This window comes from Cyanistes caeruleus, chromosome 2, assembly GCF_971803275.1.
Source record: "Cyanistes caeruleus chromosome 2, bCyaCae1.hap1.1, whole genome shotgun sequence".
Lineage (NCBI taxonomy): Eukaryota > Metazoa > Chordata > Aves > Passeriformes > Paridae > Cyanistes > Cyanistes caeruleus.
Genome location: NC_141702.1, coordinates 67,609,782 through 67,628,330, shown reverse-complemented (window position 1 = coordinate 67,628,330; position 18,549 = coordinate 67,609,782). Strand labels below are relative to the sequence as shown.

At 35.3% G+C, this 18,549-nt stretch overlaps 1 protein-coding gene across 6 annotated transcripts in view; it reads left to right on the top strand.

Moving 5' to 3' along the window:
• The window catches only part of FMN2 (formin 2), a 157,730-nt gene that overhangs the window by 109,394 nt on the left and 29,787 nt on the right, over nucleotides 1–18,549 (top strand). For all 6 annotated transcript variants that reach the window (XM_086877691.1, XM_086877692.1, XM_086877689.1 and 3 more), the window contains 2 exons: nucleotides 342–434; nucleotides 15,655–15,706. In XM_086877691.1, coding sequence (XP_086733817.1) covers nucleotides 342–434; nucleotides 15,655–15,706 — 145 coding nt within the window. The remainder of the gene's footprint in view (nucleotides 1–341; nucleotides 435–15,654; nucleotides 15,707–18,549) is intronic.

The following is an 18,549-nucleotide window of genomic DNA, read 5'->3' as shown; positions in this document are numbered from 1 at the left end:
GTATATCAACACAGCCCGGAATCTGAAGTTTTAATTATGTTCCCATACAATTCTGCCTCTTAAATTTGTATTTCTCCTTCAAAAAAACTTAATACTTTTGTTAATTTTTACTATCACTTATTTAAACTCACATGCTGGGCACAAGTTATCTGCATATAAAGATATTTTACTGGGAACATGACTGTTCCTGATTCTATTGTCATAGTGTTTGTACTTGTGGTGTGTTTGAGGCACATATTCCAGCAGTTTCACTGGATATGAATTAAAGTGGTTTTTTATTACAGTATGCAGATCCATGCTATGATGTTTCATCCTAAACTAATCTGTTACTTCAATTTCAGCATGCGAGACAGAAGCAGCAAAAGTTTATCAGCTATCACTAGAAGAGCACCTACAGCCCTTCAAAGACAACATGGAGCAATTCATTAGTCAAGGTAAATAATGAAACGTCACTTAACCTTTTCATGACATTTCAAAGGAAAGTTATGGGAACAATGTTTATACGTGGTGGGAAAAGGGACTGTTTATTTTGGCATCTTAGAAAGACATGGATTAGTTTGATCAGATGCCACACAGTTCTAACAGATTTGCAAAATTATTCTCTTGTGCTGTAGGTGACTCACTCTCTTTTGCATGACAGCAAAGACAAATGCTATTGGCTTGAGTGTGTGATCTTCTAAGTTCAACATTCCAGTAGAAAACAAATTTACAGCCTTTGTTCGTTGAAAAATTATTGAAGCTGGATCTGTTTCATTAACTTAATTCCAATGAGATAATTCTTTTGTACGCGCCAAAAACATGGAATAAGCATAACAAAAGTAGTTAAAGATTTTCCAGATATACTGCAAATCCATGTGAAATACTTGGATGTGATCAATGGTTAACACTGCAAGGAAAAATATATTAGAAATATCCAGGATCAACTGGCATCCTAAGTATTAGTAGAAAAATAATTTCAAAATGAGTAGGCTATGCTTTACTAGACCTTTCTTTGATAAGATTTTAGGAAATAAGGATAATTTTAGGTTTTGACTAATGGTATGTCAGAGCATCTCTTGAAATACTACTCTGCAGTGACCAATTTGCTTTTTAACACAAGTCATAATTCAGTGCATCAAGGTTAAAATACCCTGATGAGTACACCAACATGATTTAAATATTTTGCTGCTCCTTCTGCTTCGATATTTCCTCTTATAATTGAAGGCAGACCTGTTGTCTCCTGAACAGGCAAATTATGTGAGAATTCTGTTTCTAGTGCTGATTCATGAATTCATTAACCTAGAGATGTGTTAAAGAGCTACCATATCCAGAAATAGTTATTAACCAAATGTGCTTTGTATTTGAGAGACCGGTCAGATATGCCTGTATATCTTCCTGGTTCGAGTATCCAAATGCTATAACTGGAGTGCCTACAGAGTGACAGATTGGTTTGGGTTGGAGGGGACTGGAGCAGGCTGCTCATGTGCTGATCCATGCTATGGGACTCTCAATTACAGGGAATAAACTGAGCACACCCAATATTTTTAATTGTCAAATATGAACTGATGTTTTGTAAGACAGATGTCTACTAGCCAAATCTGGTAAACAGGATGTTGTCTCCAGCACTGGTTAGGTATGAACCAATTTAAAGCTGGGTTCTCGTTATGTTATTAATATTAATTATTATTCATTAATATTCATTATTAATTACTTTATATGCCATATAGAAATTATATGGCATATCAGTATTGCAGTAGTGATATGATTGAATACGTAGTGAGTGTTTTACATTAGGCTTATATTATAGTTTTTATGTGTAGATAGGGGACATTCAAATCACAAGTTGGTCTGTAAGATACCACTATTTGCATACTGTAAATCATGTCATTTTAACCTTATTAATGGAGTAGAAAATCAAACATGGGTATTACCCCTGGAAGTGTTCAGGGCCAGGTTGGATGGAGCTCTGAGCAACCTGGTCTAGTGAAAGGTGTCCCTGACTATGGCAGGAGGGTTGGTTGATCTTACGGTGCCTTCCAACCCAAGCCATTCCATGATTATATGATTGTGCTTCAGCAGACAGTAAAATCTGTTAAAATTGTGGGTTTTTCCTTTTAGAAACCATATTTTTAAAAGTATCTAACTTATGGTTATTTTATGATTTCTGGCTAAACTTTCCAGAATATAATTTTATGTACGCTATAGAGTGATCTGGTTTTGCAAGGATATGCAATTTCCTTTGTGATTACGGGTCTGCTTTAGGACAGCGAGGAAAAAGAGAAGGAAAAATAAGTATATCCATCACATCCATTAAGAGCTTTGCTGTGTTCCCATATTAATAGTGTATATTGTTGGGTAGTTGACAAAAGGAGAAACCCATAATGTCAGTAAAAATATCACTGTCTCATTTTCATGAAAGTAATTGGAAATGTGTATTGTGAACACAGTAAGATGTGACTAAACAATTTCTACATTTTTTTAAAACCATAGGGCGTATTATGCAGAATTCTGTCCCAAAGTGAGAAAGACAAAGGCTAACATATAGCAAAAAAGAATCCCTGGTTAAGTTCCAAAAATAAAGTGATTTAAATACCTTTCATTATGAAATCCTTTGTTTTTACTTCATGGGATTGAATTCCGACTTGAAAGAGGCCATGTTTAAAGCAGGATTTCTCTTTCCTGTTCAGTGTTTGACAGGCTTTTGATCTAGATATTTTTTCTAAGGGCTTTTGTTGTTTGTGTAGACATAATCGATGAGTCTTTTCAGCTAGACTGCACACGTGATCATTTAGAAAAACAGAGGGACAATTCTTGGCACCTTTTGGGGATTTTTGTTTATATAACATATGCTCTGGGCAAAGAAAAATCAAACTTTACGTTTTTATCTTTTCAAGTTCCAGTTTCTCTAAAGTCAGAAAAAGTTTTAACTTATAATTCAGATGAAAAGCATTTTTCATAAGGTTGAATAATTTGGCATGTTTCTGTGATGCCTTTTCGGAGCAGATAACTTGTGTGCATAATGGGACCCAAAAGTTCAAAGTAGCTAGTTACTTACAGCACATTCACTTATACATGTTGTAAGCAGCCAAAATGGAAAATGGATTTCCCATAGGCAAGAAAACTTGGACACCAAATTAAATATCCTTGGCAAGGGGTTAGAAAGGCCATGCTTTATAAGAATAATTAATGTCACACACAGCTAGATAACTGTGAGTTATATTACTGCAACTAGTCTAGATGATTGTTGCTAATGATGTATTAATTTTTTTAAAAAATCTTTTTTTAATGTTAACATTTTTATTAGATTCATTAGTGAAAAAACAAGGTTGTATATCACTAGCTTGTTTGTAAAGATGGTTTCATTTGAAAGTTAAAGAAGGGGAGGAGGCAAGAATGTGTTCAGAATCATGAATTTTTTAGACGAAAATGGTAGTACTATACATGATGAAGGCTGTACAGTATTTGCCTTTTTATCCAAGTGAGAAGGCTAAACAATCAGCATGTGCATTAAAATATTCAAATTAGTGATGGGGTGCCAGTCTTTTCTTGAGGGACTTCATGATCATTCTTAAAATGATCAATATACTTAACAGAAGGTTAAATTACCGGTGCTCTCCTTCCTACATTGGCTTAGTGGATATTGGCAAGCATGATTTATCCTATGCACTGGATTTTTGAGGGTCTGTGTGCTTCAAAACCTCCAGGTTCTCTTGTTTTCTTCTACATTTTCTCTTCCTTGTTTCCATGTCTTCTTTTTGAGTTCCCATACTGCAATCCCATCAAATCACCAAATGTATATGCGATTCTCTTGTTCTTACAAATGTCAGGGGGTTTTTTCTGAACTTTTCCATAGCCATACAGTTTAAAAAGGGAAAAAAAAAAAAGTGGAAAATCTATTTCAAAAAAGGGTATTGAAGAAAAGTTTTGAAGAAAATACAGTTTTCAAAATGATTTTGTTTCTTATTTAGTTTTTTATAACCATTTATCTAAGCATTTCTAATATGTAATACATAATTGTGAAGTTTAATAAAACAGTTGTCTTTTTCCAATGAAAATTTATTTATACCACCAAGCAGGAATTTAATATTTGCATGTCCCCAGTATAGCATATATAGTCACATTTTCTGTCTTTGAGTTATTCCCCACAAGTTATCACAATTTGAAGGAGAAGGGTTGAAAGCAAAGCTCTATTTGGGAACCTTGTCTCCATTGTTCCATATGTAGCTGTGGATAGATGGGGATGTAAATACATGAGAGATCACATCTATCAGTTCAGAAAGTCTAGAAAGTTTCAGAAATCACTTCTTTCCACTGTGAAAATGAGTCTGACATGAGACAGTGGGGAAATGCTGAGGGAACTAATTACCATTCAGTTTGTAGAGGAATTTCATTAGCAGTTAGTAATCCTTTAACCCTGTCCCCACTGGACAGGTTAGCCAGCTCATGCTGAAGGAACTGTGTGTGCATGAACCACAAGTGATTCGTAGTCCCCAGGTTTTTGCTGTGGTTAACTTGGCAGTGCAAAGCATTCTCTGGGTGTTTGCTGTTGGGATCCTGTCTAGGCTGTGCATTCTTGTCAGCTTGATAAAGAAGGAAACTTATGGCAGGAGGTAGCAACCATCACTCCCTCAGAATAGTAAGTCTTGTTTGGGAGGTGGGAAGATTCAATACGTTGAAATCTCAGCTTTTCCACTGAGATTCTATAAATTCTTAAAATGTTGCAGACTTTAAATCTGAGCAAATCATCCTACATCATATTAAGAAGCCAAGCCAATATAATTAGTTTCAGACTTTAGAAAAAATATTATGCCATGGGACAAGCATTGTTTGCAGAAGTAAAAACAAAAATTTCTGATATTTGGCTAGTTCATTTAAAAGCAATAAGAATTATTTCAGTGTGATTTTATGTTTGGGACCACAGGGTAACCATTCAATCTTTGGTTCCTTCTAGTCTTATTTTGCAGAATTCTGGTGTTATGCTATTGTAAGTGAATACCAGCACCAGGTTTTGTCCTGCTGGACCCAAGAATATAGACTCTTCTCCAGACCTAAATTCTAGTCACATCCTCATGATCTTACAGAATAAAGATGCTAAAATTGTCCTGTTGGTTCAACTGTCTGTAACTATCTCCTTCTTTTGTCTGGAAGAGCATTCAGGAACCAAGTTTCCAAACTGTTAGTAAAGGAATGTATAAATCACAGTGAGTTCTATTTATCGCTGTAGCTGCAAACAGCTCGCTGGTCGTGACTTGTTCTTTTAAGTCAAGTAGCAAAAGGCTGTGCATCATCAAATGATGGATTGTGAATGAGACTAAAGCATCAGACTGAATCTTGGATGTCTGGGTTAAGTTCCTGGCTCCAGAAATACTGTAGATGATTGGAAAACAAGTGCTGCTAGGATCTTAGTTCTGGCCTTTCTAACCCAGAATGATTGATTTTGCATATTCCATTTTCTTTAAATATTGTTTTTATGATTTGATTAATATAAGGGAGAACATAGCAGTAGTTCATAATTTTTCTGAAAATAATTTGAGGAAAATATGACTGAAACGTAATTAGGAAGATATATGAATAAATGTGTTTTTGTTTTCCTTTGAAAAATTGCATGGAACTTTAAGAGGTTGAATATTAGTAATTTATGTGGATACACTCACTTTAAATATTGTTATGATTACCAAAATGCAGTCATTACCAAGATTTAGAAAATACTTTTTTTCTCTTTTGTGGAAAAAATGCTGAAAATGAAAAGAGAAAGAAAATGTTGGAGGAATATGAAGCAGCAACATAAACTCACTAGAACAAAAGATGGAGGAATTAAGCTTAAGCAGTTTAATTTTATGAATGTTTACATTTTTCTGTTAGCATTCTTTTTGTTGAATTATTGCAGGAGCTTTTAAAACTTGTTCTTTGAGTCCTGAAAGTATTTTTTTAATCTCACACTGACATCTTAATGCTGATAAATAGTTCAATGTCAGCATGATATAAACTTGTCCCTACTTCAGATGTCAGCACCTCCATTGGTGTGCATTTTTGCATAATAATCCTAATTTGGATTGTGTTGCATTTGCAACACTAGACAGGCTTCACTGAATTAGCCTTACCTTGCTTCAAAGTCCATGAAAGACCAAACTTTCAGACTGGGGCTGTCAGCTGTTTTGTGCCTTTGGCACAGGGTCTCTTCTAATCATTTTGGTAAGCATCACAGTGGTTTCAGACAGCACAGGTGTGGTAGAGTTAAAAAAGGTTTTTTGTCATCACATGAGCACAGATTAATGTATGAGTATCACAATAGCATGATACAAGTCATCAAACTCAAAAGACTCTGAAAAAATTAGTAAAAACCTTTCGGATAGTTGGGTAGGGCAGAAAATTCAGATTTTAAGTCTCTTCTCCAGTAAAAATGTCATCAAATAAGATTTCTTTCATGACATAGTTCTTGGGATGGAGAATGAAAAATAAGAGGACATTAAAGCTTAAGAGCACTTAGGTCTTTCATAAGCTCCAATCACAATGTCACACGTTTCTCAGCACTGTGAAGTCCAGGCTCACAAGTGAACAATTCTCTTGCTGGATCTTTATCTGAAACATGTATTTAGTCATAGGTATGCTGGCTAACTTTACATCTGTTTCCTGCCTAACCTGACTGGACCTGAGTGTAGGATTTAAGATCAGTAGCAGGGAACATCAAGTGAGAAGCTCAAAGCTCCAACAAAATACAATGCATTTTACTTCTGTGAATGTGACATGACAACATTACATTAGTGAGTAGTTGCTAAAAATACATAATTAAGTATGACGGAGTGATTTTCTGGGGTTGTTATGTTTCGGGGTTTTTTAAAATGTTGGATTTGCATCCCATTTTTCTCTCAGTTCAGGTGACAGAAGATGTCATCCTTCAAAGGCTCACAAATCACAGAATGGTTTTGGTTGGAGGGAGCCTTAAAAATCATCTATTTCCAGCCCCCTACCATGGACAGGCACACCTTCCACTAGACCAGGTTGATCAGAGCCCCATCAATGGCCCTGAACACTTCCAGGGATGGAACATCCGAAGATTCTAAAATGCTCTTGTGGTATTGACTGCACCACACAGCAGGATGTCATCAGCAAACTTGCCCAGTGTGCCCTCAAGCCCACTGTCCATGGGGCCTTTTAACAAAGCTGTTAAAAAGTGCTGGTCCCAAAACCAATCTCTGTGTTATTCCACTTGCCACTGCTTTCTACTTGGACATTGAGCTGTTAAGCACAAGTCTCTGAGTGCAAACATCAGCCAGATTTTTATCCACCCAGTGTCCCATCTGTCAAGCCTGTGTCTCTTCAGTTTAGAGACAAGGATGTCATGTGGGACGATATCAAATGCTTTGTATGATTCCAGGTAGACATCAGTAGTCTTCCCTTATCCACCAACACTGGAGCCCCATCGTAGAAAGCCACCAAATTTGTCAGGCATTCTTTGCACTTTGATGAAGCTATACTGGCTGTCACCAATTACTTCTGTACTTTCCATTTGCCTTAGCACAGTTTTCAGGATAATCTGCTCCGTGATCTTGCCTGTCACTGACTTGAGACTGACTGGGCTGTAGTTCTCTGTATCTTCCTTATTTCCCTTTTTAAAATGGGGGGTTGTGTTTCCACTTTTCCAGTCACTGAAAGCTTCACTGGACAGCCACAATTTCTCAAATATGATGGACAGTGGCTTAGCCACTTCCTCTGACATGGATGAATCTCATCAGGTCCCATGAACTTGTGTACCTTTGGGTTCCTTAGTTAGTCTCAAACACAGTCTTCTGCATTATCTCAGTCCTTGCCTTCGCCTTCTGCAACTTTGGCAGTGTGGCTGGACCACTTGCTGATAAAAAATATTAAGGTAAAAGGTAAAAAAAAATAAAAAGGTAAATCTCCTTTTACAGAATATTAAGTTAATTTTTTTTTTATTTTTTTTTTAACTTTTAAGGAAGTTCAAGTTTCTGGCCTTGCATATTCAATGATGTTTTAAGCTGTGCTTCCATAAATCTTGCTCTCAATCTATGGAACTAGCACATAATTTGCATTCTTGTTGTGTGAGGGTATGATTTCATAAGGAAATAAAATTGGCTGGAATCAATATAAATATTTATGTATAAACTATACATAATTATCTACAGGTTTAGGGGCAACACCATTAAGAAAATGTTCAGCATATTGGATGCTCTATCCCAGGTTATCTTCAAGAAATTGGGGGCTGAATTTTTAAATTTAAATGTATTTAAATGTTCTCTTACCTGTATGCATAAAAATCTCAGAAAATGGGGAAGGGGGAACAGGTATTCTTCATGCTGGCAATCTTTTGTGAATTAGTCATAGGAGGTGTAGAAGGATGTAAGAATTTTTATAGGATTCCCAGAAGAAATCCTGCTTTATTCTCATGTAAGGCATTCTTAGCATGAATTTACCCAATGGTAAGCCATCCAAATGACTTGGGTCTTTTTTTGGTGTAAATAGAAATTCTCAAAACTATAGCAACACAGCTCTAATGAGTCAGTGAAAAGCCTTTGTATCTGTTGCAAAAAAAAAAAAAAAAAGGAAAAAAACCCAACTGGCTCCACTTGAAAGTTACTGGAAAGCACATTCATAGCTAATTATAAACAAATACTAGTTAACACTTTAAATAAAAAGAGAGGAAAAAAGCAAAAAGATTTAGGACGTAGACAAGCAGATGAAAGGATTCTTGTTGCCTTCCATCTGAGATTACTCAGATGCATTCCTGTATTCAATTACCTGAGAAGATGTGATATTCCCTTAAGAGAGATCGGGAGATCAGAAGGGATGGCAGTTTCGTGCATCTCCTTACTCATAGCCCTTTGAAACTGGTTCAGCACAAATAGCTTAAATTGCAGCAGGGATTGGGGCCAGGCGGTGACTACAGACAGTAATCACTGGGTCAAGATCATACCACAAACCAACAACAAAAAATTCTGGAGGAACAAAAGCTCTGTCAGGGTGTTTTAATGCATTTTGGGTAGACTTACAGGGTCTGCTTGGAATACTTTCTGAATAGGTACCAACGGGTCAGCTTGTTGTGTGACTATGTTTATCTATACATGCTTATTTATACATGAAGGACATTAATAATTCTTATTAGTTGCTAGCTTTGAGTCTATTTTTCTCATCAGATCCCTTGCATACTTCATATTCAATTCTCAGCTTGAGTTCTATGCTTTTTTCATAAAGCCGCTAAGCACAAGCCCGTTGTCATTTAAAAATTAATGATTGTCTAACTTTTCTTTAGTCTTTCCCAAAAGACACTTCCTTTTTGACAGTATCCATCTAAAATGGCTTAGTTCTTCCTAGTGCCACTCATGCCCCAACCACACTAAATAAAGCATTCATAGAGACCAAACAACAACAAAATCCAAAAATTGAGGCAAAACAAATTCAAAAGTCTAAAAGAGAGTAGGGGTAGAGGGGGAGGGGAAGAAAGAAACTTTTCTCAAGGACTTTCTGTTGATTCTAGTGTATTTGCTATTCTACTTTGGTTGTTTCAAGGTTTTCCAAAACAGTCTTGAATAGTATGCTAACTGCCAAAAAAAAAAAAATTCTTTAAGTGTTATTTTGGTGTTTCCTGAGGGTGTTAAAAAGTATATGTACTACCAAGGAGAATAGGGGAATTTTGTCAGAAGCACCAATAGAGCTCTTGTGAAGGTAGACCTTAGACCCTAATAATAGCAGAGTAACTGCATGCTCTTGCTTGTGCTGGTAGATCATACAGTATTTTCTCTATATCCATTTTCTGTCAGTCCTAGACATGCTTGAGGCATCTGCAGAGAGTATCCTCATGGCCTCTGTCAGGCACTTCAGGTCTTAATGAAGCTGGGTTAGAAGTGACAGGTGAACTGCCTGCAGTTCCATACACTTTTTAAGAAAAAAAGATCAGTTTCCCATGATTTTGTTCTTAGTTTAGTTTTGTTGGGACTTTTTTGAATTTACCTCTCTGCCAGTGGAGATATTTGGTACATTTTCAAAGCCCCAGCTACTATTCACTCATCACCAGTGTGGAAGAAAATGCAAAATCTTTAAAGATCCTGGTAAATCTCCAGCAAGGGTTCATAAAAATACTAGTAATTCTTTTCTTTTCTATTTGGTTGTTTTGGTTGGTTTTTTTTTTTTCCCATAAAAAGGATTTCTATACATTTTCCTGCTTTTTAATAATATATATATGTAACACTGGAGCACAATAATCCTAGACTAAAACAGTTGTTGTATATCTTGGGTTTCCAATTAGTTATAAGTCAAATATTTCTTTTTAGATTTTTTTTAATCCTGTGGAAGAAATGATAGAGTGAAGTATCACACTTTCAAACAAGAAATTGGAATAACTAGTAACAGAGACAACAGATGTTATTTGCAATATCTGTCCACACAGAAAATAGTCTGTACATATAGAAAATAGATATATACAAGTTACTAGCTTTTTTAAAAGTCAGATTTCATGCACAGGGTGTAGTGGTTAAATTTGGAGGAGACTAGCAGAGAAAGATTTTCTGTATTGAAAATGAGAGGATACTTGGCAGTTGTCTTCATTCACAGTGTGGCTTGATTTCTGCAGAGAACTTAGCATAGCATCCAAAATGATCCACTAAGGTCAGAGGGGACAATTTGTGGTCAACCAATGGTTTATATCCTTGTCTTTGAATCCCATTTAATTTTATCTTCTAGGCTTCTTGAAAACAAAAAAATATTTATAGAAAAGTGAATTTTACTGTTCTTCTGAAGACCACCATTTTCTAAAATGCCTGTGTCTATTTCTCACATTCAATTTGGTGAGATACATCAGATTTTCATAAATGCATAGGTCACTTTAGTATGCTTATTCATGTATGTGCCTTTGTAGAAGTTTATATGTAACATTTGCAGGACCCTAATCAAAAAGAATTGGATGAGCAAATACACAAAACAAGAGCATGTATCATTCTGGAATGTGGGTGTATGCTGATAAGGACAGAAGATTTGAGAATTCAGTTAATTAGACTTCATTTGTGAGCTCTTGTTTGAAAGCTCATTTTGAACTGCATGAAATTGAGTTTTATGCCCCAATTATAAGACACCAAGCACTAAGTTTAAGCAAACTTTTAAAAAAAAAGTGATAGAATAGAAATTAGGACATCTGATGTGAGTAATTTTTGAAGAGATACATATGTCCTGTAGTTAAAAGAATTGATATAAGAGGCTTGGATGTAGTACAGTCCTCACACTTGGTAAGCAATGACGTAGGGAGGAAGGAATGTACTTGATTTTTGACCAAATATATAAAGTGTTTAGGAAGTATAGACCTTGCTCTAAAAGGAGACCAACTTTAAATAATCTGAAGGTATCTTAATGGAAAAAGCAGGCAAACAGTGGAATGTCATCCAAGGAGAAGGCATTAAAGATGCTTTCAAACTAAAAAGGGAAAATATAACTAAATCACTACATGTTGTAAACTGTTGATAAGGTAGCTTCACTCTGTTAGAGGTCACTTTGACTCTAAAATGCTGTGAGTTTTGAGATGGCCATGTTTTTTCATTATGACCTAAAGTTATTTTCCAACTATATTTGAAATATGTTTTTCAGAATATATTTGCCTTCATGATTATGAAAGCTGCATGTAAAGCCCTACAATATATAGAGTATGTGAAGGCCAACATAAAAATCTGTTACTTTTTACTTACTTTTGATTGCCAGTGTATTGCATAAAATAGAGAGGTTAGTATTTTCTGATATGATACAGTCTTTAATAGATTTGGAACAGTTTATTTGGACATACTTTAGCAAATTAGTGTCAAGAATCAAGTTCTTAGCTGAGGGTGTTAGAAAAGATGATGAGCTAAAAGATATGGAATATTTGGGAAGAAAGCTAACCCAAAAGCAGAAATTCCTACATCTGTCAGAAAACCTGCAAGCAGTCACTGCTATATTAGCTAATGGATTCCAAATATATATGAAAGCAGATATGAATAGTGTATGACTACAAGATTTCTTTTAATGTTTTTCAAAGAAAATCAAATAATAATATTTTTGAAAGAATCTTATTTCTAGAAGATAGAGAGTAATTGTAGAGGCAGAAGAGAGTGCTCATATATGGTCAGCTGCCATGGTATCCCAGGATTTATTTAATTTTTCTGTCTTGGCCATTGATGATCACTGTGTCATGATCACTGTGGACTGGGTATAGGTTTTTTTATTTTTTTACTTCACCTGTTATAGGTGTAACTGGAAGTAGTTTCCTCCTCTGAATATTCTTCCAAGGTGGGCACCTTTTAGCTGGCATTTGGCACTTAATGGCTATATGCCAAGAATGAAGAAGCCAAACCAGTGCCTTTGACACACTCTTTTTACAGCTGTGAAGAACTGCTTTGGAGGAAGAAGTGATAATAGAGATGCATAATATTGAGTGAAATGATGAAGTATAATGCATTCTGGGACACTTCAGCTGGATCCATCATAACAAAATATTTCCCTTGCTCAAAGAGGAAAACTTAATTGGAAGTAGTTTACCGATAAGGTGATTAGTACAGAGCAAAGTACATGTAATGACTAATCTGATGTTATTATATGATATTATCAAATGATAATATTCCTGAACCACAAGCTATAACAATCTCTAGCTGCTTCAACATCTAATAGTTATTCCATTGGATCCAGGTGATAGTAAAAATTCTATTGCTTTGATAACAGGAAGTTTTCTTCCTTTATTAGAGAATTATTTATTCCATGATTAAATTTCACTGCATGTCTTCAACTACCCATTTTGCACAGCTCTTGGATGTTTACTTTGTCTAGGGCAAAAGCAGTCATCTGGTTATTTTCTTTGGACAGGGACAGATCTGAGTGTATAAACCATATTTTCTCTTTCACTGGTGCCACCTGTCGTCTTGTGGAAGCAGAATTGTTTTCATAATGTCTTTAACATTTTCCATCTAGAAAAATAATAATGGAAACGGGTTACAAATTAGAATTTCACCTGCATAATATCTTTTTGATAAAACAAGGGAGATTTAAAAATATCATCACATTTGGATATGAGGAAACTACAAGGAAATTCTTCTTCAGAGAAAATCCTTTTCCTTGCAAGATTCTGTTTAATACCAAAAGGTGATTTGATGCAGGATGAAATCTCTCTCTGTGGGAATAGTAGCTGCCTTATGCATAAGTACTTATTACTTTAAAAAAAAAAAAGACACAATTATATGCCTCTCTGCTGTTTAGGGTTTCTAGAATTTTTCATTGTTAATTTATTAAAAGTATAGATACAAGAAATAACTTTTTTTTGTTTTGCTTTATTTTGCTTTTCTTCTTCTCTGGACCACAATAACTTTCTTTTTTAATTTAAGAGAACTTGTGCCAGAATGGGGATATTCTGACATGCTTTGATAAGCTTAGGATAATATGTTATGCTTACACTCTTTTGAAAAATAAATTGTGGAATATTTTCTCCATTACTGGTGGGTAAATAATTGTTTGTAAAAATGTGCAGAACATTTGAAATAAAGAAGAAAGAACCTAAACCAAGGCAACTCTAATGATATTCCATCTCATTGATCTTGGAAGTGATAAAAAGATTTACATCCTAAGAATACAACATATGTATAGAAGACTGTTGTAGGATGGAATATGGTAGTCTCTATTTCTAAGCATTTTTTTAATAGAAGGAAGTCCAAATTGCATTGTTCAGTAATATAAACATTTATTTTAGGAGTTGTATCCACAGATAGTTAGTGATTGTGTTAATGCAGAATGAGATATTTGATCTCATTTCATCCAGAGAGTTTGTGTGCAGCAGCTTCTCTTTTGAGCAACATTTTCACTGGTCATACCTTGATTTTCAGGACTGAAGTATGAAAAAAAAAAAACAGGTATTAATGAAATTCTGTAAAAGCTGCCACATTTCACCTGGTTTCTTATCCAAAGCAATGCAAGGCTTTTAAGAAAAACTCTAGCTCAGCCCAAATTCACTCAGCACTGGGCTCAACTTCACTCAAAAGGGTTGTGAGCCCTCGCAAACCTTCTGAAGAATCTGGGCCAAGTTTCAAGTCGGTATTGAAACCTGTAATCAGGCAGGATTCACGTGCATTTCAATTTCCTTGAGAACGTTTGCCCATCTCTCCCTCAAGTTTTCTGTGGTTTGCTGGGATTTTTTTTTTTCCTTTTCAGGATAACAGTGGTGGAGCCCAAGTCTTCAAGTAATGATTACTAAATACAGTGTTTCCCACTGCAAATATCCGGGCAGTAGTCAGCAGTGCTACTGCTCGGAAGACTACATTGCTCCTAAATAAAAAGCATTTGCAGCACTAGACAAAGCTCTGATCATTGTTGTGGCTGAGGAAAGTATAAGGAAATTCCATTTGTATATCTTTGCTACAGATTTCACGTGCCTATTTAAGTGTATGCTTGTAAATTGCTGTTGATTGAAAAAAATCTAACAGAAAAGCAGTGATTATCTTTGTATGCTAGTTATGCCGTTGCTTTGCTTTTTTCAACAAATTTAAAATCAGGTTTATTTTTCAAAAGCAATGTATCTATAATGCAGAAAAATAATTTTAGTAAATTTATATTGTAGAGCTGTGTAGGGAAACTGGAATAAAAAACAGCTGAAAGTTTTCTTTTTTTAGATTTCTGTATGAATTTTATACCACTGACATTTGTTACCAGGACAGTTAAGAGCCTTTTCATATTTCAAAACTTTCTGACTCATGGGAATCAAAAAATTCCCCTTGCAAGTTAACAGGCCAGAAGTCTAGCAGTCTGGAAAGTACCAAATTAAAAGAGCTTTCTGCTTAAGCATGAAGACTTTAAATAAGATTTAAGTTGCATTACCTGAATGACTGCATAAATATAAATTTCACCTAAGTGTATGCACAGAGCAGATTGACAATTGCTTTGCACATCAGTGATGCCTATGTTAATGTGCACATTCTAGTAGATGTTTTGTTAAGCGTTCTTTCAGTGATCTAAGTTAATGGAAATGTATGCAAAAATTATGAGAGAACATGTGGCAAATAGAGAATTTTTTCACCAGTGTGTGGGAATGACAGTTTCTTATTTGTAATTTCCTTCACATGATCACCAAATGATAATATCCTTCATATAAAAGTAGTCATGTTTCCAATAGAGGCCTGCTACAACTCTAGTACTTCAATGGATGTGGGAATAAGATAAGGGATAAAGGAATAAGATGGATAAGGGAAGAATTTCCATTTGTAATTGCCAAGCAACTTGCAGAAAAGCTATGAGGCTGAATCCTTCCTGATCTTTACTTAACTTTTCCTTCTCTCAGTAGACAGATTCCCATATTATTTGAGTTTTTGGAATCATTATTTAAGATCTGGTTTTATATCAGTTTGATAACTTGGTTGTTGTTTAGATTACTGGAAGATTTGTTTTTTCTTTTCATTTTAAGGCTTTGGGTTTTGGATTAGTTTCTTTTTGCAGTGGTGGTTTTGGATTTCTTTTAAATAGGGTTATCAAAATCTGTGTAGTTTTGTTTGTAGAGCTGTTTGTTGAATGGGGGGTGTTGGTTGGGTTTTTTTTTGGACTTGATCTACATGAGTGGATCAGGGAGTTTCTGTGTATTTTAGACATGACATATTTAAATTAAAATTATCCTAAAACATCTCTATCCTTCACCTTGTTTCTAATTATTTGATTTTATTTTTACAGCCAAAATAGACCAAGAAAATGAAGAGAAGTCACTGACAGAAGCTCATAAAAGGTAAGAAAGAGCAATGTAGTAAGACCTTTCTTTGAGAAATATGGTTTTTTAGCTGTTGCTGTACTGGTAGCCAGCATTACTGTGTTTTTGAATGGTATAGAAATAGACTCAGAGAGAAAAGTGATGTTTAGTCATTGTCAATTTTAATTTGACAATGAAGAAAGATTGAAATTCTTTAAATAAATATTGTACATTGCTCCTGTCCTTCAGAAAATGCATTAACCTTATGTAAAAATAAATTCAGATTATACCTTTTGGACTGAGAGAAAACTGTTCATACTACACCAGAATCATGGTGATTTGAGAGATATTTAGCATTTTCAAAAACAGTTATTATCCATTAGGTACCATTTCCTGTGCTTATAAAATGTCCGTTTTATAAAAAGTAATTAAAACCTTTTTTAATACACTAATGAGATGTGTAATTAAATGTGACTTCCTTTGTACAATTGTTAATAGGGCTTCAATTACTTTTTGAGGCAAAAAGCAAAATACCTCATTAAATTTCATTATAGATGTGTGCAGTGGAGACAGTTTTCAAAACTGGGAACCTCACTGCATTGCACAACATGTGGTTTGTTCTGATTTTTTTGGGGAGCTCTCCAGCAGCAGTGTTTAAATGGGACAGATTTTTATTGGTCCCAGCAAGAGATCAAAATATGGCACACAACATTTATAGCCCAGATTTAGGGAAACTCACGGTCTGTATTTGTTTTTCTTTCACTAAAAATAGTGTTTTCTTTCTGTACTAGCTACAACTGTCACTTAGTACATAGTAATGGCTATATACACTATATACTCACAGAATTATGATGTCTCTCAATAGGATTCCTCTTAAAGATATTGCTATAAAAGTCTCTAGTTTTTACTGTGATTTGTTAGCCATTCTATGGCCTTAATGCCCAAATTTCCTACCTGCAGTAATGCCACAGGGTGGTTGATGTCTTTCCTGGTACAACATCAGGTTTTTTTCTCTATTCCCTTGGGCCATGTACTAAAGATAGTATCTGAAAAAGAAGCCAAGGGGAGCCAGTGCCACAAGAGCCTCCCTCCTTATTTGTAAGGAGGTGGTAGGTCCCTGAGTGGCGCGTGGGTGGTGTGGAATCATGGTGGTGTGGAAAGGGAGAGAATAATGGAATGCAAGAGAGAGACTGTAAGATGATCACAGCTGCTTTGAGCAGGTCTGTGTTCACTTAATTTTCATTACAGAATCACAGAAGGATCATCAAGTCCAGCTCCCAAATGAGGGGCCTGTGAGGGATCAAACCCACAACCTTGGTGCTATTAGCACAATGTTCTACCAAGCTGAGATAATATTAGGGTATTGCTTTGGCTTAATATCATACCTCTTGCTCAAGTATATGAAAGGCATTCCTGGCATTTCTTAGGTTTGTGTAGCTGCTCAGTTACATAATTCTTATCTTTAAAATTTTCCTTCACAATGAAACTTTGAGAGAAGACAGCACTTTTAGGAGATTTTTGTGATCTCTGATTGCTCTTTTACGGGAAATATTTGTCCCATCAAAAATGGATTTGAATACAAGTCCAAAGGTGACAGAAATCTAATGACAGTGGAATCTTCAATCTGTTGAGAAATCTCGTGATTTATCACTATCTTTTGGTGTCTAATCCACTTTTCCTTCTAATCTTTTTCCCTGGCAAGACTGGAACCATCATATCAAAAACTTTGTGTTGGTTTTATTAGCCTGATGGGGGAAGAAAGCAAACTGCTCCGTGGGTTCTGGTTTAGCTTAGTCTGTTTCTTCTGACTTGCCCTAATTCTTTCTTCTCCCAGCTCCTTTTACACAGTTTGTCAAGGAGGAAAATTCTGCTTCATTGCTCCTCCTTTCTGTGAATATCTAGCAAGGATATTTTCTTTCTTCCTTCCACCTTCCCACTGAAATTCTTGATCAGATTAGTGGCATTTGTTAGAACACTGAAGACAACTTCATATACTGTTTTTGTATTATGTATGATTATTTCAGTAAGATTTTTAATTTAGCTTGGAAATAAAATGCTTGGGATCTTTTTTGGCAGGGGTGGGTGAAAATGATGATAGGAGCTTAAGAAGCTAAATAAAAGATTAGTTGCATTTGACTAATCATAGGTAGATAGAAGTGCATAGGATGACAAGACAAGCAAGTAGTGCAAGGAAAAGTGATGGATTAGATGGAGCAAAGTTAATGTGATTAATGTGCTTGGATTTTCCTTGTTGAAGTGAATGACTTCAGCCCATGTATAAGTTCAGGTCTACTGCATGGAAGGATTTCTTTAGCTTTCATTAAAAACTATTATTTTTTTTAAATTATTATTTTCTTTGCTCGTTTGTCTCCATTAAAATGCAAAAGCCCGAAAGAAAAGCTCTTTTAGCAATTAAAAAAATACAGTTTCTGAAATGAATAATGATTTGGGGAAAATTCAGCAATGTGTGTTTTAAAAAAGCTTAGTTGTGCAATAGATGAGCTGAAATGGAAAGTTAATTTTACACACAAAATGAAAACAAAAAAAATGGAATGTCTGCTCTAGGGACTCCATACAGTGTATAGCTGTTCATTTGTCACAAGTGAGAAAATGTTTAATCAGTTTTGAAATGATGTATTCTCTCTTTATTTATCGTGTTTAGTGACTTTAAGAGTGTCAGTATGTAAAGTGTTTATCCAAGGAATGGATTTCTGGCACATGGATAAAATGAAAAGTGAAATGTTTAGCTCGCAATAGGCATATGTTCCAAGATCTCTCTGAGTAAGTATCCTGAGATGAGAAGAAAGCACACAGGTCTATGTTTATCTAGCTTACGCAGGCAGACAAGGAAGGCTCCAGCCTGGTATTAACACTGAAGTGAC